Source organism: Dermochelys coriacea, chromosome 16, assembly GCF_009764565.3.
Source record: "Dermochelys coriacea isolate rDerCor1 chromosome 16, rDerCor1.pri.v4, whole genome shotgun sequence".
NCBI lineage: Eukaryota > Metazoa > Chordata > Testudines > Dermochelyidae > Dermochelys > Dermochelys coriacea.
The window spans coordinates 5,829,239-5,849,797 of NC_050083.1; the positions used below are offsets into that span (position 1 = coordinate 5,829,239).

General features: G+C 47.2%; 1 protein-coding gene across 1 annotated transcript in view; it reads left to right on the plus strand.

Annotated features, from left to right (window-relative positions):
* Nucleotides 1-20,559, plus strand: part of UAP1L1 (UDP-N-acetylglucosamine pyrophosphorylase 1 like 1) — a 46,131-nt gene that overhangs the window by 22,349 nt on the left and 3,223 nt on the right. The window contains exons 3-8 of the mRNA XM_038375019.2: nucleotides 6,476-6,651; nucleotides 7,954-8,126; nucleotides 9,014-9,207; nucleotides 11,351-11,491; nucleotides 13,554-13,739; nucleotides 15,194-15,260. Coding sequence (XP_038230947.1) covers nucleotides 6,476-6,651; nucleotides 7,954-8,126; nucleotides 9,014-9,207; nucleotides 11,351-11,491; nucleotides 13,554-13,739; nucleotides 15,194-15,260 — 937 coding nt within the window. The remainder of the gene's footprint in view (nucleotides 1-6,475; nucleotides 6,652-7,953; nucleotides 8,127-9,013; nucleotides 9,208-11,350; nucleotides 11,492-13,553; nucleotides 13,740-15,193; nucleotides 15,261-20,559) is intronic.

Here is a 20,559-nt window from a genome sequence, read left to right on the forward strand (position 1 = left end):
CCGCTATTCCTACCTACATGCCTCTAGCTTTCATCCAGATCATACCACTCGATCCATTGTCTACAGCCAAGCGCTACGATATAACCGCATTTGCTCCAACCCCTCAGACAGAGACAAACACCTACAAGATCTCTATCATGCATTCCTACAACTACAATACCCACCTGCTGAAGTGAAGAAACAGATTGACAGAGCCAGAAGAGTACCCAGAAGTCACCTACTACAGGACAGGCCCAACAAAGAAAACAACAGAACGCCACTAGCCATCACCTTCAGCCCCCAACTAAAACCTCTCCAACGCATCATCAAGGATCTACAACCTATCCTGAAGGACGAGCCATCGCTCTCTCAGATCTTGGGAGATAGACCAGTCCTTGCTTACAGACAGCCACTAACCCAGGAACCTATCCTTGCAACAAAGCCCGTTGCCAACTCTGTCCACATATCTATTCAGGGGATACCATCATAGGGCCTAATCACACCAGCCACACTATCAGAGGCTCGTTCACCTGCGCATCTACCAATGTGATATATGCCATCATGTGCCAGCAATGCCCCTCTGCCATGTACATTGGCCAAACTGGACAGTCTCTACGTAAAAGAATGAATGGACACAAATCAGACGTCAAGAATTATAACATTCAAAAACCAGTTGGAGAACACTTCAATCTCTCTGGTCACTCGATCACAGACCTAAGAGTGGCTATTCTTCAACAAAAAAGCTTCAAAAACAGACTCCAACGAGAGACTGCTGAATTGGAATTAATTTGCAAACTGGATACAATTAACTTAGGCTTGAATAGAGACTGGGAATGGATGAGTCATTACACAAAGTAAAACTATTTCCCCATGGTATTTCTCCCCCCCACCCCACCCCACCCCCCACTGTTCCTCTGATATTCTTGTTAACTGCTGGAATTAGCCTACCTGCTTGTCACCATGGAAGGTTTTCCTCCTTTTCCCCCCCCTGCTGTGGGTGATGGCTTATCTTAAGTGATCACTCTCCTTACAGTGTGTATGATAAACCCATTGTTTCATGTTCTCTGTGTGTGTGTATATAAATCTCTCCTCTGTTTTTTTCCACCAAATGCATCCGATGAAGTGAGCTGTAGCTCACGAAAGCTTATGCTCTAATAAATTTGTTAGTCTCTAAGGTGCCACAAGTACTCCTTTTCTTTTTGCGAATACAGACTAACACGGCTGCTACTCTGAAATCTGGCAGAGAAGAGGCACTGGAAAACTTTGATTCAAGCTATTGAAAATTCATAAAAAGAAAAGGAGTACTTGTGGCACCTTAGAGACTAAGGGTACACTATGAAATTAGGTCAAATTTATAAAGTCGGTTTTGTAGAAAGCGTTTTTATACAGTCGAGTGTGTGTGTCCCCACACAAATGCTCTAAGTGCATGTAGTCGGTGAACTGTGTCCACAGTACCGAGGCAACCGTCGACTTCCGGAGCTTTGCACTGTGGGTAGCTATCCCACAGTTCCCGCAGTCTCCACCGCCCATTTGAATTCTGGGTAGAAATCCCAGTGCCTAATGGGGCTAAAACATTGTCGCGGGTGGTATGGGTACATATTGTCAGGCCCCCATTCCCTCCCTCCCTCCGTAAAAGCAAGGGCAGACAATCGTTTTGCGCCTTTTTTCTTGAGTTACCTGTGCAGACGCCATACCATGGCAAGCATGGAGCCCGCTCAGCTAACTGTCACTGTATGTCTCCTGGGTGCTGGCGGACGTGGTACCGCATTGCTACACAGCAGCAGTTTATTGCCTTTTGGCAGCAGACGGTGCAATATGAGTGGTAGCCGTCATCGACGTAGTCCTGGTTGCTCTTTTAACCAGGCACCTGGGCAAACATGGGAGTGACTCAGACAGGTCATTTCCCTTGTTTCATCTCATGGCGACTGAGTCCTACCGACAGTGCACTGTCTTTTAATCTGTAGCTAGCAGAAGATGATGGCCAGCAGTCATACTGCACCGTCTTCTGCCGAGCACCCAGGAGGTGACGATAGCTAGCGGTCGTACTGCACAGTCTGCTGCCAGCAAGATGTATAAAGATAGATGAAGTGGCTCAAAACAAAAATAGACCAGATTTGTTTTGTATTCATTTTCTCCTCCCTCCCTCCCTCTGTGAAATCAATGGCCTGCTAAACCCAGTTTTGAGTTCTATCCTTGAGACGGCCATTCAGTTTCTCGCAAAGCCACCCACTTTTGTTGATTTTAATTCCCTGTAAGCCAACCCTGTAAGCCATGTCGTCAGTCGCCCCTCCCTCCGTCAGGGCAACAGCAGACAATCGTACCATGCCTTTTTTCTGTGCAGACACCATACTACGGCAAGCATGGAGCCCGCTCAGATCACTTTGGCAATTAGGAGCACAGTAAACACCACACGCATTATCCAGCAGTATATGCAGCACCAGAACCTGGCAAAGTGAAACCAGGCGAGTAGGCGACGTCAGCGCAGTGACGAGAGTGATGAGGACATGGACACAGACTTCTCTCAAAGCACGGGCCCTGCCAGTGTGGGCATCATGGTGCTAATGGGGCAGGTTCATGCAGTGGAACGCCGATTCTGGGCCCGGGAAACAAGCACAGACCGGTGGGACCGCATAGTGTTGCAGGTCTGGGACGATTTCCAGTGGCTGCAAAACTTTCACATGCGTAAGGGCACTTTCATGGAACTTTGTGACTTGCTTTCCCCTGCCCTGAGGCGCAAGAATACCAAGATGAGAGCAGCCCTCACAGTTGAGAAGCGAGTGGCAATAGCCCTGTGGAAGCTTGCAATGCCAGACAGCTACCGGTCAGTCGGGAATCAATTTGGAATGGGCAAGTCTACTGTGGGAGCTGCTGTGATGCAAGTAGCCAGCGCAATCAAAGATCTGCTGATATCAAGGGTAGTGACCCTGGGAAATGTGCAGGTCATAGTGGATGGCTTTGCTGCAATGGGATTCCCTAACTGTGGTGGGGCCATAGACGGAACCCATATCCCTATCTTGGCACCAGAGCACCAAGCCAGCGAGTACATAAACTGCAAGGGGTACTTTTCAATAGTGCTGCAAGCACTGGTGGATCACAAGGGACGTTTCACCAACATCAACATGGGATGGCCGGGAAAGGTACATGACGCTCGCCTCTTCATGAACTCTGGACTGTTTCAAAAGCTGCAGAAAGGGACTTTCTTCCAAGAGCAGAAAATAACCGTTGGGGATGTTGAGATGCCTGTAGTTATCCGTGGGGACCCAGCCTACCCCTTAATGCCATGGCTCATGAAGCCATACATAGGCAGCCTGGAGACTAGTCAGGAGCTGTTCAACTACAGGCTGAGCAAGTGCAGAATGGTGGTAGAAAGTGCATTTGGACGTTTAAAAGCATGCTGGCGCAGTTTACTGATTCGGTTAGACCTCAACGAAACCAACATTCCCACTGTTATTAATGCTTGCTGTGTGCTCCACAATATCTGTGAGAGTAAGGGGGAGATGTTTATGGCAGGGTGGGAGGTTGAGGCAAATCGCCTGGCTGCTGGTTACACACAGCCAGACACCAGGACGGTTAGAAGAGCACAGCAGGGCGCACTGCGCATCAGAGAAGCTTTGAAAACCAGTTTCATGACTGGCCAGGCTACGGTGTGAAAGTTCTGTTTGTTTCTCCTTGATGAAACCTCCCGCCCCTTGGTTCACTCTACTTCCCTGTAAGCTAATCACCCTCCCCTCCTCCCTTCGATCACCGCTTGCAGAGGCAATAAAGTCATTGTTGCTTCACATTCATGCATTCTTTATTAATTCATCACACAAATAGGGGGATAATTACCAAGGTAGCCCAGGAGGGGTGGTGGAGGAGGGAAGGACAAGGCACACAGCACTTTAAAAGTTTAAAACTTATTGAATGCCAGCCTTCTGTTACTTGGGCAATCCTCTGGGGTGGAGTGGATGGGAGGCCGGAGGCTTCCCCACCGTGTTCTTGGGCATCTGGGTACGGAGGCTATGGAACTTGGGGAGGAGGGCGGTTGGTTACACAGGGGCTGTAGCGGCGATCTGTGCTACTGCTGCCTTTCCTGCAGCTCAACCATACGCTGGAGCATATTAGTTTGATCCTCCAGCAGCCTCAGCACTGAATCCTGCCTCCTCTCATCACGCTGCCGGCACCTTTCAGCTTCAGCCCTTTCTTCAGCCCGCCACCTCTCTTCCTGGTCATTTTGTGCTTTCCTGCAATTTGACATTTTCTGCCTCCATGCATTCGTCTGTGCTCTGTCAGTATGGGAGGACAGCATGAGCTCAGAGAACATTTCATCGCGAGTGCGTTTTTTTCGCCTTCTAATCTTCGCTAGCCTCTGGGAAGGAGAAGATCCTGTGATCCTTGAAACATATGCAGCTGGTGGTGGGGGAAAAAAAAAAGGGACAGTGGTATTTGAAAAGACACATTTTGTAGAACAATGGGTACACTCTTTCACGGTAAACCTTGATGTTAACATTACATACATAGCACATGTGCTTTCGTTACAAGGTTGCATTTTGCCTCCCCCCACCGCATGGCTAACAGCGGGGAACATTTCTGTTCAGCCATAGGCAAACAGCCCAGCAGGATCGGGCACCTCTGAATGTCCCCTTAAGAAAAGCACCCTATTTCAACCAGGTGATGATGAATGATATCACTCTCCTGAGGATAACACAGAGAGCTAAAGAACGGATGTTGTTTGAACGCCAGCAAACATACACTGCAATGCTTTGTTCTACAATGATTCCCGAGTACGTGCTACTGGCCTGGAGTGGTAAAGTGTCCTACCATGGTGGATGGAATAAGGCTGCCCTCCCCAGAAACCTTTTGCAAAGGCTTTGGGAGTATATCCAAGAGAGCCACGAATGCCAGGGCAAATTAATCATTAAACATGCTGGCTTTTAAACCTTGTATAGTATTTTAAAAGGTACACTCACCAGAGGTCCCTTCTCCATCTGGTGGGTCCGGGAGGCAGCCTTGGGTGGGTTCGGGGGGTACTGGCTCCAGGTCCAGGGTGAGAAACAGTTCCTGGCTGTCAGGAAACCGGTTTCTCCGCTTGTTTGCTGTGAGCTATCTACAGCCTCCTCAACATCGTCTTTCTTGTCCCCAAAACCTGCTTCCCCGTGTTGCCTCCATCTCCATTGAAGGAGTCAAACAACACGGCTGGGGTAGTGGTGGCTGAACCCTCTAAAATGGCATGCAGCTCATCATAGAAGCAGCATGTTTGGGGATCTCACTCAGAGTGGCCGTTTGCCCCTCTGGTTTTCTGGTAGGCTTGCCTCAGCTCCTTAAGTTTCACGCGGCACTGCTTCGGGTCCCTGTTAGGGCCTCTGTCCTTCATGCCCTGGGAGATTTTCACAAATGTTTTGGTATTTTGAAAACTGGAACGTAGTTCTGATAGCATGGATTCCTCTCCCCATACAGCGATCAGATCCCGTACCTCCCGTTCGGTCCATGCTGGAGCTCCTTTGCAATTGTGGAACTCCATCATGGTCGCCTCTGCTGATGAGCTCTGCATGGTCACCTGCAGCTTGCCACATTGGCCAAACAGGAAATTGAAATTCAAAAGTTCGCGGGCCTTTTCCTGTCTACCTGGTCAGTGCATCTGAGTTGAGAGTGCTGTCCAGAGCGGTCACAATGGAGCACTCTGGGATAGCTCCCGGAGGCCAATACCATCTAATTGCGTCCACAGTACCCCAAATTCGACCCAGCAAAACTGATTTCAGCGCTAATCTCCTTGTCGGGGGTGGAGTAAGGAAATTGATTTTAAGAGCCCTTTAAGTCGAAAAAAATAGCTTTGTCATGTGGACGGGTGCAGGGTTACATGGATTTAACGCTGCTAAATTCGACCTCAACGCCTAGTGTAGACCAGGGCTAACACATTTATTTGAACATAAGCTTTCGTGAGCTACAGCTCACTTCATCAGATGTGAAGCTCATGAAAGCTTATGCTCAAATAAATTTGTTAGTCTCTAAGGTGCCACAAGTACTCCTTTTCTTTTTGCGAATACAGACTAACACGGCTGCTACTCTGAAACCTGAAAATTCGTACAGGACGATAAGACCTGGAACAGATCAAAACCCACTTTGAACCCTTCTTCCTCCCTTTCATGATATCCGTTTGATAAGGCAAAGAGGTTTTTTTGGTCCCTTACTTCGGTTGCTAACTGACCTCTAACACACGGGTGTCCAGCTCGTTTTTGGACAGGGGCATGTTTAACTGTGGTCAAAGTATAAATTCAGGCCTATACTATTCCTTGTAGATATCCTCTAGGATTGACCAGAAATGAAACCTCTCTGTAGAATTTTAAGATCAGTAGCAGAGAGATGATTCTTTATGAAATGCTGTAGGTTATTTAAAGTCTCTATAGATTACATCTTTATTAAGTTTGGTCTGTAGGGGTTTTTCTGTAAGGGTATATTTTGCTGTGTGTGTGTATTAACTACATTTCATCCTGACTGTTCAGTTTCTGTTCTCCTGTAGGTACATCATGACAAGCGAGTTCACTCTGGGGCCAACAGAGAAGTTCTTCACAGAACACGATTACTTTAACCTGGATAAGACCAATGTGATCATGTTTGAACAGAGGATGCTGCCAGCTGTAACGTTTGATGGGAAAGCCATCTTGGAACAGAAGGGGAAAGTTGCCGTGGCACCAGGTACCTGGCAGTTTGCCTGTGAGAGTCACAGGAGGGGGAGTGTATGTTGAAATTTAGCCTCTCTCTTAGGCACACAGGGGACTCCCTGCTGCCACATATATTAATGCTCCTGGTGAAAGCTCCTGATTAGCTTTGCCCTGTGGGTTCAGATAAATGCATGTTGCAAACTTTCATGGAATGGCAAAGAGCGTGATGATCTCACATCGCAGAATCTTTAGCACAGACTGGGTATATTGACCGGACTGGAAGAGCAGGGGCTGCTGCAAGTCAGGGATGAGGTGTGCTGGCAGAGCTGTGTGTGTGCAGGATGAGAATGGAAGGTGGGGCAGGATTATAATAACAGAAATGCTGCATGTCAGGACTGAAGTCCATGAACAAAGCTACGTATGGGCTGCTGGGCCACCCCCCGCCTATGCTGTGCCAGGCTCCAGGCAGTACTATCAATGCCGCTGCAAACCCCAGAGAAAAATGCTTTCAGGCTGGGGAGTGATCACATGGCTGGGATTCCCTGCAGAGGAAGTATAGAAACATGTTTGTTTTCTAGCAAAGGAAAATTCCAGCAAAGTCTACTATCACCTTAAAAACCAGTGGCCTCCTGCACCCAGCTTGTGTGTGATTAAAAGAAGGGGAAGTGATGCGCTAAGCCTGTATTGCTGCAGGGGTATCTCCCCCAATGCCGACTGTGGCACTGGCTTCCCTGGGAGGTTGTTGGGGTGTTGTAAAGGCTGTAGCCACGTGAGGATGATCCACTCTATGTGTGTGTTGCATAAGTGTTCAAGGTGCCTCGTACAAAAAACAACACAGTTAAAGGGAAAATCCGACTGTTCTTTAACATTACGGTAAAAAGACAGCAGGCCAAAACCAAACAGAATTTTTTTAAAGCTGTATTTTAAAACTGAGTCTGAAGCTTTGGAAGACAAGGAGTGTGTCTGTCATTTTCCGCCTCTGTTTAATTCTTCTGTGGCACTTGCCCTCCAAAAATCTCAAAGCACTTTACAAATGACAGTGAACAAAGCTCCAAAACCCCTCTTGTAGCATAGGTCCGCGTCACTATCCCCATTTTACAGATGGGGAAACTGAGGCACTGTGGTGAACTGACTTGCCCAAGGTCACACAGTTTGTGTGTGGCAAAGCCAGAAGTAAAATGCATCCAAGCTGAATCTCAATTCTGTGCTTTAACCTCTAGAAAAACCCTCCTTGTTATAGATTGTTCAGGGCATGTGGAGTCTGTATTCAGTCAAAGCATGGTTTGAGTGGCTGGACATTAAGGAAATGGGGCCCCTTCTTTCTTTTGCATTCTAGATGGCAATGGAGGCTTATATCGTGCTCTAGTGGACAACAAGATCTTGGGTGACATGAAGCGACGCGATATCCAGTATATCCATGTGTACTGTGTGGACAATATCCTCGTCAAAATGGCCGATCCAGTTTTCATCGGCTTCTGTGTGTCTAAAGGGGCAGACTGCGGTGCTAAGGTGAGGTGATGCTGATGTTGGACCACTCCCCCAGCGTGCTTGTTCATGTGTACCAAGGCTCTGGTGTGTGTACCACGGCTCAGGTGACACAGTGAGCCTGTCCATGCAGCTTCCATCTTGATCCCACTGGGAGAGCTGCACCAGTGGTGAATCTTGCATCCTGTTTGCACCATTGTAGGTGCAAATATAAACCTTTCCACATGGTACCATGGCAATCAGTTTCAAATTATTTTATGGGCTTCATCAAATTGCACAGGAAATTACAAACTGAAATTGTTTCTTTTCTAACTCCATGCTCTTTCTTCAGAGACCTAGAGACCGGGGGCTTGTCTACACTGGGGTGTCTTTTACAAATACACCAGACTAACTGCTCCCTTAGTGGGAAATTATGGAGCAAAGCTAGCATGTTTTTGTGACAATACAGCAGCAGGCCCTTGACGCTTATTGAAAGAGATTTGTGTAGCATCAATTAAAGGTGTTAACATAGATAAGGGTCTTAAAGGAAGTGACTAGAAATATTTTTTTGCATTTCATGTTGGGTCAAATGAAAGGCCCTTGGTAGGAAAAATGTGTGCCAGAATACTTTGTTCTCGCTGAGCATTGCATTTTCTTCCAAATGGTTTGGCCTGTAAACTGGTTGAATTCTGTCTAATAAATCAGATTAATGGGGGCAAAATACACCACCAATGCTGCCCGGTGCATATGGCCATATCCCCTTTGTTGTGCTGCTATGGCATTTGAAGATCAGTGCTTAGCAGAATCTCACTGAGTGCGAGTTTTCTCACAGGGTTTGCACCAGCACCCAGCAACACCAAAGGCTTTAACCCCACCCCAGTGGAATCCCTGCCTCCTGGCTGCTCCCCATATCCTCTGTCTTGTGGCTGCAGGTGGTGGAGAAGGCCTATCCCACAGAGCCTGTTGGGGTAGTGTGCCGTGTGGACGGGGTCTATCAGGTGGTGGAATACAGCGAGATCAGCCTAGAGACAGCACAGATGCGGAGTCCTGGTGGGCAGTTGGTGTACAGTGCCGGCAATATCTGCAATCACTTCTTCACGCTTGGCTTCCTCGAGACAGTGGCACAGTAAGTTCCACTGCACCTGTCAGGTGGCTTTTTGGACTGAAAATATACGTGGCAGAAACTATCCTGCCTGCTGTGGTTTCGAGGCTTCTGTTATGGGATAATCCCCCCGCCCCCTTCTGCAAAAAACAGGTGCATCCTCTGGAGTCCCCAGCACCTTCTTTATGCGGGCTGGTCTACTCACAGGTTGCTCACAAATCACCTTAGTTACAACAGTGCAAACCCCTAATATCGATGTGTTTAGCTCAATCTGGTAATTACTGAATTATACTAAATGGGGGTAATTGCACCTTAAACCTGTTCAAGTGCAGTTACCTTAAAGATTTGCTCAGGTGTAACTGAATCAAGATCAAGTCACTTACACTGATGCAGGTTTTCTAATATAGACAAGCCCTGAGTCTGTCTCTGACTCTCCTCTCGTTGAGGTTTTCGCCCATTGTTAGGCTGTGAGGCTGCTCTACCCTATTGCTCTTCAGCTTGATTTGCGATCTCATTTGCCATCGCAGCTCTGGCAGGGATGCGCTGCAGAGTCAGCTCATACAGTCCCCAGTGACGGAAGCCAGAACTCTGCTGTGCTCAGCAGCAGTGTAGGCTGATTAAAGAGCAGCTCCGAAGGAGTCCGGTCATGTCCGTCATCTTCGACGGGAAGGATTTTAATCCTGGTGTGGGATTTCAAGAGCAAGTGCTGGGGGAAATGGGTGAGGTCTGTGGGGCTCATACATGGATGAAGAGGCTCTCTTAGTAAGATGGGTGGGGGGAGCAAACCATCATTAGAGCATGGGAAACTTGGCTTCCAGAGGCATTGCTGTAGGGGGTTGGAGCTGTGCTTTGTGATGCCCAGGAGAGAGGTAATTCAGAGAAAGCAGCTGTGAGTCAGCTCTGAACTATTTCCTACCCACTGAGTAGGATCCAGCAATGGGAGTTAATTCTAATGATCTTGTGTTTCATTGGCTGAGTGTGTTCTCCCTGCTTCCAGAGAACTCCACCTCACAACTCTCCAGCAGGACAAGTTTCTTCACACCATGTACAGTTCAGTCCAGCTCTTATTTAAATTTGGTGGTTGGTTGATTTTATTTCCCGCTCTCCTTTTTGTCCTCTCTCTCTCTCCTGGTTGTTATTGTGAATTTGTGCTCTCTGATTCCATGTCAGATCTGGGCATTCCTGTTGCCTGGAGTTCCTGAACCTAAGCAGAATAACTGCCTGATTAGTTTCATACCAGACCCTGAGCAGAGAGCAGCCTTCACTTGTTGATGGAATCACTGTGGTTACTTCATCTTCTTAAGAAAGTGAACCTACCTGAGTCGACAGGGATTAGGCATGTTTGGGGCTAGACAGGGAGGGAGAGATCCATACAGGCCAGCAGTGACCTCTGGCAGATTAAGGAGTCGCACCCACGGATTCCAATGGTTGCATCATAAAGTTAAGGGACTGGGCAAAATTACTGGGCTCTGGCAAGAGTGCGTGTTGCCCCTAGAGTTGGGGAGGGAGGTGTCCAAGGAACACCTGGGTGCCCCAAGGAGTGATGTTGGTGAGTCACTAAGGGGCACTCTTCCCTTGGAGACAGAGCTGAACCAATGGCCCAGCACAGTGCTGCGGACACTATGCTGCTGGAGGGCCCCTCTCCTTGGGTGAGATGCAACACTGAGGTTGTTTAGTAGATGGAGCTTTATTTAGTTTCAGTTCAGTCTGGAGTCGGGCAGACCTTTAATGGAGCTTAGCGGTAGGTTTGTCTGAGTAAGGATCTTTGGCTTTGGCCTGGGATCCCAAAAGAGCCAGTGGAATTAAGGATCCTGGTCAAATTCCAGCTCTGGCAGTTACTTTTTTTTAAAACTCTCCCTGCTGTTTCAATTGGGCACAGGATTCTTCTTCACTTCCTGCCCTATGCAGTTGTGTGGTGTTAGTGGCACAGAATGACTGCCACGTTTCCCCACAGAGGTGGCTGCATTTCTGTGGTCAGCGAAGTGATCCTTAGGCATAACTTATTGATCTGTTGGTAAAGAGCTTTGGAATGAATGGCACTCAGTAATCCTGAGGTGCGGCTAATAGTAGTAATAAGCTGTCTGCTTCTGAGACCTGAGATTTCCCCTGCCTGTGCTTTGGGTATGAAGTAAATGAACCTGGTTTTCCTCCTCTTTCACCCTGGCAGGAAATTTGAGCCTCAGCTGAAGCAGCATGTAGCCATAAAGAAGGTGCCCTACGTCGACGAGGAGGGAAATCTGGTAAAGCCGTTAAAGCCAAACGGGATAAAGCTGGAGAAGTTTGTGTTTGATGTGTTCCAGTTCTCTAAGTTAGTGGCAGACGTCAATCTTTTCCTTCTCAGTATTATCTTTGCAGCACGCCTTTACGGGTAGCATGGACTTTGAAATTGACATTGGGGAGGCTGGCGAAAAGACTGCTGCATTCCCTGGGGTCCCGCGGTACTGCGATGGCCCCAGGCACGTGACCAGCTTCATATTTCACATGCCCTGTTGGGCGCGCTGTGGTCTGGAGTGCATAGCCCCAGCACCTGTGAACCTTGTTTTGAATGTTTGCAAGTGAATGACTGCAGGCTCCACTGGTTATCTGGTGGCGTGGGCCTTTGTCTTATACGTGAAACAAGGAAATTCCATGCAAAGCCTATATGTGCTAAATTCTCAGCCATAAGGTTGTAAACCCACAGAAGTCAGGCCATCCAGAATTGCACTCCCTATGGCAACTGTGACTCTGTTAGATTTTACATACATATTAAGCCCAGGTGTTCAATTAGCACCATATACAGCCATAACCCACATTATTTAAGGATTGTATGGCCAAGTTACAATTGCTGTTGAAACAATAAATGTTGCCTGACTTTTTAATGCATGAAAAAATCAGTCTTAATGTAGCATTAATCTGGGGAAAAAGGGAGTTGCACTTAATAGCTCAAGGATCTACCATCATTCTTATTCTAAACTCTGTTTTCCTGGGTCTAGAATTCAGCACTAAAGATTCACTCCAGGTTGAAATATAAATATAAAGGAACCTCAGCCTGAGTGTGGTGGCTTCTTGTTTTTAGATTTTTAAATCCATTTATATTAAAGGGATTTAATTTCGGATTGAGCTCTCCAAAGTTTGATCCAGTAATTTGTGCCTCACAGTTGCTTGCACAGTCCATGGAAATTCTGTGTTTTTTGGGAGCATTATTTTTTAATAAACAAGTATCCCTGAAGGGCTGCTGACACAAACAAGTCAGGGTGCATTGCCTAGCCCTACTGAGCCACTCTACAAAAATAAACCAGTGTACCATGATGGCAAAATGATTCTGCTACAAAAACAGATCTGAGTTTCAAGCTTTGAAAGGGCTAATTATAAGGAATTATTTTTAACTGTGGCAGAATGCATGACAGATGCCTTCCACATTTGAAATGCAAAAATATACAGGTGTTGCTTTGGGGAGATTCTATTCGCCTTTCCCAGTATTGCAAAACAGCTCTTTGTAGGTAGGATATGTCCACACAGCCAACAGCAGTGAGCCTCCCAGCCTGGCTCAATAGACTCAGGCTAGCAAGGCGTGGGCTAGACAGCGATTTGATGTTGCCACTCAGGCTGGAGCTCGGACTCTGAACCCTAGGGCTGGGGTGGGTTTCGGTGTCCACCCTCCAGCCTGAGACGCAATGTCAAAGCTCTGTCTACACAGCTGCTCTTAGAGCACTAGTGTGAGCCCCAACCCAGGCTGGGAGGTTCCTTCCACAGCTGTGTAGACACACACTTAATATTCTGCTTGACTGCATTGTGCAGGTGGCTTGTTCATAACTGGGTTGCTGACCCCAGCCCCCTCCTAAGGACAGAAACCTAATTTACTCTGTTTTAGAAAAACAGGGCTCTGAGATCAGCTGGACCTGTTTCTTCGTAACAGATTTCCATGTGCAGTCTGGCAGAGCTTACCCAGCTTAGCTTCTGGCCTTACTGCTGCCTCTCAGTTCACCCCACTTGTAACCCACCCTCTGGGCTCACGGTCCCTTGCTTATCACCCTTCTAGCTGGGGCTTCCCAGCCAGCAGGCTGCTGCACCCTGAAGGTGTCTCTCTCCCCTAGGCCTTCTGCCTGGGAGCTCTGTAGAATTGTCACCTGCCCTCTTCACAACAAACTTCCTATCCAAACTGCCCTTACATTCCCCCTTACTCCTGTGTTCCCATCCCAGGACTCTTGTATTCATTCACTCTCTACCTGGGGAGGGGGGCTAAGCCTGGCTTAATTCTGCTGGGGCTATGCTATATCAGTGCTACCTAGGATAAGTCACCGCCCTGTGAAAACTATAAGTGTCTGTACTATCAAGAGAGGACCAATAATAAACTTTTTCTCTCTTTCCTCACCCCTCCTCTTCACTGATAGGAATTTTGTTGCATTTGAAGTTTTGAGGGAAGAGGAGTTCTCCCCATTAAAAAATGCAGACACGGCTGACACAGACACTCCGACCACAGCTCGGCGGTCCCTCCTTTCTCAGCATTACCGCTGGGCTCTGAAGGCTGGAGCCAGATTCCTGGATGAAAATGGCAGCAGGATACCAGACAAACTCAAGTGAGCTACTGGAGATCAATGCTAATAACTACTCCTATTGCATTAGTGATCAGATTAGTGATTAGTGATCAGAGATCAGGTGCAAGGCTAAGATTTAGTCACAGGTATTTTTAGTAAAAGTCATGGACAAGTCACGGGCAATAAACCAAAATTCACTGCCCATGACCTATCTATGACTTTTACTATAAACACCCCTGACTAAATCTTAGCTGCACCTGCCCTGCACTGGGGGGGGGCGGGGCGGGGCGCGGCGCCGGGGGGGGGCGGGGCAGGGCGCCGCTGCACTGGGGGTGTCTGGGTCCCGTCCCACAGGCTGCTGCTCTGGGGGACCCTGGGCAAGCTGCCTGGGAATGCCAAGCAGTGGCTGGTGCAGCTGCCCCTGGGGCCACTCCAGCAGTGGCTGGTGTGGCTGACTGTGGGGTTGCGGGGTGGCTCCCGCAGTGGCCGGTGTGGCTGGCCCCAGGGCCAGTTGCTCCGATGGCCCTGGGGCCAGCCACACCGGCCGCTGCAGCTGCGGAATTTCACGGAATCCTTGACTTGCGCGACCTCCATAACAAACATGCAGCCTTAATCATGGGAGGTGGAATGTGTTCTGGGTGCAGGTCACAGGGCAGCCAGAGTGCGGATCCCCTTAATGGGGTCGAGACACCCATAGGCATAAACCTCTGGCAGAGGCTTCTGCTGACAGAAGATCCATCAAGGGTTAAGGTTGCTGCAGTATAGAGTGGTCACAACCGGAATTACGCCAAGGTTGTGTAGGGGCCCGTGCATCCGCAAATGTGAGTGATGCTGTATGGAGTGGGGGCATGGTCAAGGAGAATACTGTGTGTCTCCGCACACCCATGGAGCACTGGCAGGATTTAAAGCTGACCCCCAGGATAGAAATCCTGACACAGAGAACATTGGCAGCAATACTGCCTTTGTTGCAGTCAATCTTTCTTTTGGCATTAAGGGCTTAACCAGCACCACAGAGGTGTGTTACCCCACCTGCACCAGCTGTCCTGAATAGGGCCCCAATACTTCTCTTTGTATAGCAGTGCTTTTGTTCTGTTGGCTACTAACATCTGGTTGTCAGCTACTATATAATAATCCCCATGTCAGATGCTTCCTTTCTCACACTTAATTCACACAAACTTTACAATGGAGGGGTGTTGGGGCTGTTGTTTCATCATCTCATAGTCAGTAAACTCAGAAGCTGCTAATATTAGTTGAAAAGCACATCATCAAAATTTGCATGCATTTGTTTCTTTTGATTTGAAGTAGCTAGGAAATGTTAACTCCTCCTGTTTACCCATAATCCAGGTTTAAACTGTCACGGGACCCAGGCTTAATCTCTGAATGTAAACTATGTCTTGCCCCTTTGGTAGCCTGTTCTGTTCTGTGAGCTCTCTCAAGGATGCTATCATTGTACAGACGTATAAAGAGAAAGATTAATCCTGAGTTTTATTCTTTAGTTTGTCAGGAACTGAAGATCCTCCTGCTGTGTGTGAGATTTCTCCATTAGTGTCTTATTTTGGAGAGGTGAGTATAATTGTCTCTGCAGATTATTTTAATGATGTGTGTGTGTATATATGTGTGTGTGTAAAAATATAAATTATATATATAATCTCCTGTTGAAAAAGCAGGTTTCTTCACCTTGCAGTTGCTTGGAAATAGAGTAATGGTTAGCCCAAGGGGCTGGAGATTCAGGACCTTTTGCCTTAGATTTCTGGTTGTGCCACTGACTAACTGTATGGCATTGGTTGAATCCCTTAATCTCCATGTGTCTCAATTTTACCCATCTATAAAGTGAGATTTGTAATACCTCCCTCCCTTGGGGTTGTGAAACTTTAAGATTTATAAATGCTTTGAGAGATCCTCTGACTAAAAGCTTTCTGGATGTGCAAAATATGATGATTAATAAATTCATCGGGCCAAATCCTTAGATGGGGTAGTTCTGCACACCAGTTTATATCAGATAAAGATCTCTCCCTTAGTGAGCAAATAATACTTAGCAACAAACCTGCTTGGTATATGCTCTGCCTCTCTGAGAGACTGGATTTCAGAAGAAATCTGTGGAGTCTTGCTCCTGAAACTGATTGTCTTTGTAGAACCACTTTTTTTTTTTTTGGTGAGGGAAGAGCTCCTCTTCCCCCCCTACTTACCGAATCATGTAGGAGAGGCTTTCTTTCGGTGTTTCTAGCCAGGGGCAGGGTGTGGAAGAAAGGGGAAGCAGCCTAGAATAATATAGCAGCATGAAGGAGGCAGGCCATGCAGCACACAGCTTTTTCTGGGATAGATAGGACAGGAAATAACAGCCCCACAAGAGCGACTTATGGAACCCAGAGAGCAGCATAGTTGAATAGACTTCTCTCAGGCCTGGTCTATATTAAGAAGATAGGCTGAGCCAGCTGCATTGCTGAGGGATGCGAAAAATCTACCCCCCTAGTGATGTAGCTATGCCAACCTGGCTCCCGGTGTAGATAGTGCAAGGTTGACGGAATTCCTCCATCGACTTTAGCTACCACCTTTCAGAGAGGTGGATTATCTACACCTCTGGGAGAAGCCCTCCTGTCAGCATAGGTAGTGTCTACCCTATGGCATTTAGGGGTAGACAAACACCTAGAGGGTTTTTGTAAACACTTAGGTCTTGTCTTAACAAGGGGGAAAAAGTGTGTTCTTAATTCATGTTAGGTCACGCAGGACAACTAATTTGAGGCAAAATCCTGGTGAAGACAAAGCAGTTTGTAGATTTAACCCATGTTCACAGGTTGTGGTAAAGGCAGGTAATGTCTATGCTGCTGTGGCAACACTGTAATGTTTTTGCAAAAAGAAAAGGAGTACTTGTGGCACCTTAGAGACTAACAAATTTATTAGAGCATAAGCTTTCGTGAGCTACAGCTCACTTCATCGGATGCATTTGGTGGAAAAAACAGAGGGGAGATTTATATACACACACAGAGAACATGAAACAATGGGTTTATCATACACACTGTAAGGAGAGTGATCACTTAAGATAAGCCATCACCAGCAGCGGGGGGGGGGAAAGGAGGAAAACCTTTCATGGTGACAAGCAAGGTAGGCTAATTCCAGCAGTTAACAAGAATATCTGAGGAACAGTGCGGGGTGGGGTGGGGGGGAGAAATAACATGGGGAAATAGTTTTACTTTGTGTAATGACTCATCCATTCCCAGTCTCTATTCAAGCCTCAGTTAATTGTATCCAGTTTGCAAATTAATTCCAATTCAGCAGTCTCTCGTTGGAGTCTGTTTTTGAAGCTTTTTTGTTGAAGGATAGCCACTCTTAGGTCTGTGATCGAGTGACCAGAGAGATTGAAGTGTTCTCCAACTGGTTTTTGAATGTTATAATTCTTGACGTCTGATTTGTGTCCATTCATTCTTTTACGTAGAGACTGTCCAGTTTGGCCAATGTACATGGCAGAGGGGCATTGCTGGCACATGATGGCATATATCACATTAGTAGATGCGCAGGTGAAGGAGCCTCTGATAGTGTGGCTGATGTGATTAGGCCCTATGATGGTATCCCCTGAATAGATACGTGGACAGAGTTGGCAACGGGCTTTGTTGCAAGGATAGGTTCCTGGGTTAGTGGTTCTGTTGTGTGGTGTGTGGTTACTGGTGAGTATTTGCTTCAGATTCGGGGGCTGTCTGTAAGCAAGGACTGGCCTGTCTCCCAAGATCTATGAGAGTGATGGGTCGTCCTTCAGGATAGGTTGTAGATCCTTGATGATGCGTTGGAGAGGTTTTAGTTGGGGGCTGAAGGTGTTGGCTAGTGGCGTTCTGTTATTTTCTTTGTTGGGCCTGTCCTGTAGTAGGTGACTTCTGGGTACTCTTCTGGCTCTGTCAATCTGTTTCTTCACTTCAGCAGGTGGGTATTGTAGTTGTAGGAATGCATGATAGAGATCTTGTAGGTGTTTGTCTCTGTCTGAGGGGGTGGAGCAAATGCAGTTATATTGCAGAGCTTGGCTGTAGACAGTGGATCGAGTGGTATGATCTGGATGAAAGCTAGAGGCATGTAGGTAGGAATAGCGGTCAGTAGGTTTCCGATATGGGATGGTGTTTGTGACCATCGCTTATTAGCACCGTAGTGTCCAGGAAGTGGATCTCTTGTGTGGACTGGTCCAGGCTGAGGTTGATGGTGGGATGGAAATTGTTGAAATCATGGTGGAATTCCTCAAGGTCTTCTTTTCCATGGGTCCAGATGATGAAGATGTCATCAATGTAGCACAAGTAGAGTAGGGGCATTCGGGGACGAGAGCTGAGGAAGCGTTGTTCTAAGTCAGCCATAAAAATGTTGGCATACTGTGGGGCCATGCGGGTACCCATCGCAGTGCTGCTGATTTGAAGGTATACATTGTCCACAAATGTGAAATAGTTATGGGTGAGGACAAAGTTACAAAGTTCAGCCACCAGGTTAGCCGTGACATTATCGGGGATACTGTTCCTGACGGCTTGTAGCCCATCTGTGTGTGGAATGTTGGTGTAGAGGCTTCTACGTCCATAGTGGCCAGGATGGTGTTTTTAGGAAGATCACCAATGGACTGTAGTTTCCTCAGGAAGTCAATGGTGTCTCGAAGATAGCTGGGAGTGCTGGTAACGAAGGGCCTGAGGAGGGAGTCTACATAGCCAGACAATCCTGCTGTCAGGGTGCCAATGCCTGAGATGACAGCAGGATTGTCTGTCTATGTAGACTTTGTCCTCACCCATAACAATTTCACATTTGGGGACAGTGTATACCTTGAAATCAGCGGCACTGCGATGGATACCCGCATGGCCCCACAGTATGCCAACATTTTTATGGCTGACTTAGAACAACGCTTCCTCAGCTCTCGTCCCCTAATGCCCCTACTCTACTTGCGCTACATTGATGACATCTTCATCATCTGGACCCATGGAAAAGAAGACCTTGAGGAATTCCACCATGATTTCAACAATTTCCATCCCACCATCAACCTCAGCCTGGACCAGTCCACACAAGAGATCCACTTCCTGGACACTACGGTGCTAATAAGCGATGGTCACATAAACACCACCCTATATCAGAAACCTACTGACCGCTATTCCTATCTACGTGCCTCCAGCTTTCATCCAGATCATACCACTCGATCCATTGTCTACAGCCAAGCTCTGCGATATAACCGCATTTGCTCCACCCCCTCAGACAGAGACAAGCACCTACAAGATCTCTATCATGCATTCCTACAACTACAATACCCACCTGCTGAAGTGAAGAAACAGATTGACAGAGCCAGAAGAGTACCCAGAAGTCACCTACTACAGGACAGGCCCAACAAAGAAAATAACAGAACGCCACTAGCCATCACCTTCAGCCCCCAACTAAAACCTCTCCAACGCATCATCAAGGATCTACAACCTATCCTGAAGGACGACCCATCACTCTCACAGATCTTGGGAGACAGGCCAATCCTTGCTTACAGACAGCCCCCCAACCTGAAGCAAATACTCACCAGCAACCACACACCACACAACAGAACTACTAACCCAGGAACCTATCCTTGCAACAAAGCCCGTTGCCAACTCTGTCCACATATCTATTCAGGGGACACCATCATAGGGCCTAATCACATCAGCCACACTATCAGAGGCTCCTTCACCTGCGCATCTACCAATGTGATATATGCCATCATGTGCCAGCAATGCCCCTCTGCCATGTACATTGGCCAAACTGGACAGTCTCTACGTAAAAGAATGAATGGACACAAATCAGACGTCAAGAATTATAACATTCAAAAACCAGTTGGAGAACACTTCAATCTCTCTGGTCACTCGATTACAGACCTGAGGGTGGCATTCCTTCAACAAAAAAGCTTCAAAAACAGACTCCAACGAGAGACTGCTGAATTGGAATTAATTTGCAAACTGGATACAATTAACTGAGGCTTGAATAGAGACTGAGAATGGATGAGTCATTACACAAAGTAAATCTATTTCCCCATGTTATTTCTCCTCCCCCCCCCACCCCCCACTGTTCCTCAGATATTCTTGTTAACTGCTGGAATTAGCCTACCTTGCTTGTCACCATGAAAGGTTTTCCTCCTTTTCCGCCCGCTGCTGGTGATGGCTTATCCTTAAGTGATCACTCTCCTTACAGTGTGTATGATAAACCCATTATTTCATGTTCTCTGAGTGTGTATATAAATCTCCCCTCTGTTTTTTCCACCAAATGCATCCGATGAAGTGAGCTGTAGCTCACGAAAGCTTATGCTCTAATACATTTGTTAGTCTCTAAGGTGCCACAAGTACTCCTTTTCTTTTTGCGAATACAGACTAACACGGCTGCTACTCTGTAATGTTTTTAACGCACTAGTTCACACAGAGCTAGCACATGTTTGTCGTCTACCCCAGCTGGGAATTACTTGTCTCAGCTGCTGTGTAGCCATAGCTAAAGACTACGAAGGAGCCTAGGGTTAAACTCTTCATTCTAACACATGTTAACTACAGACTGCCTTGTCTTCACTAGGATTTTGCCTGGAGTTAGTTACCATGTGTTAACTAGCCTGGGTTAATAACACACCTTTCTTCCTCTTGGAGATCTGTTGCAAGGGGGTTCAGCTATGCCATTTCCACTGACTTTAATGGGCACTTGGTGGCTAAGCCCCCTTGCATCTCTGTGGAAACACGGGGTTCAGCTTTGTAGCATACTGCAGGGGAAGCTGGGCCTGTACTTGTTTCTTTAGAAAATCTTTAGCCTCCTGGGCTGTGAGTCACCCTTCCCCAGTACTACATGCACTAAAAATAACAAAGTTAACCAAGTCTGATGTCAAGTTTCAGAGTAGCAGCCGTGTTAGTCTGTATTCGCA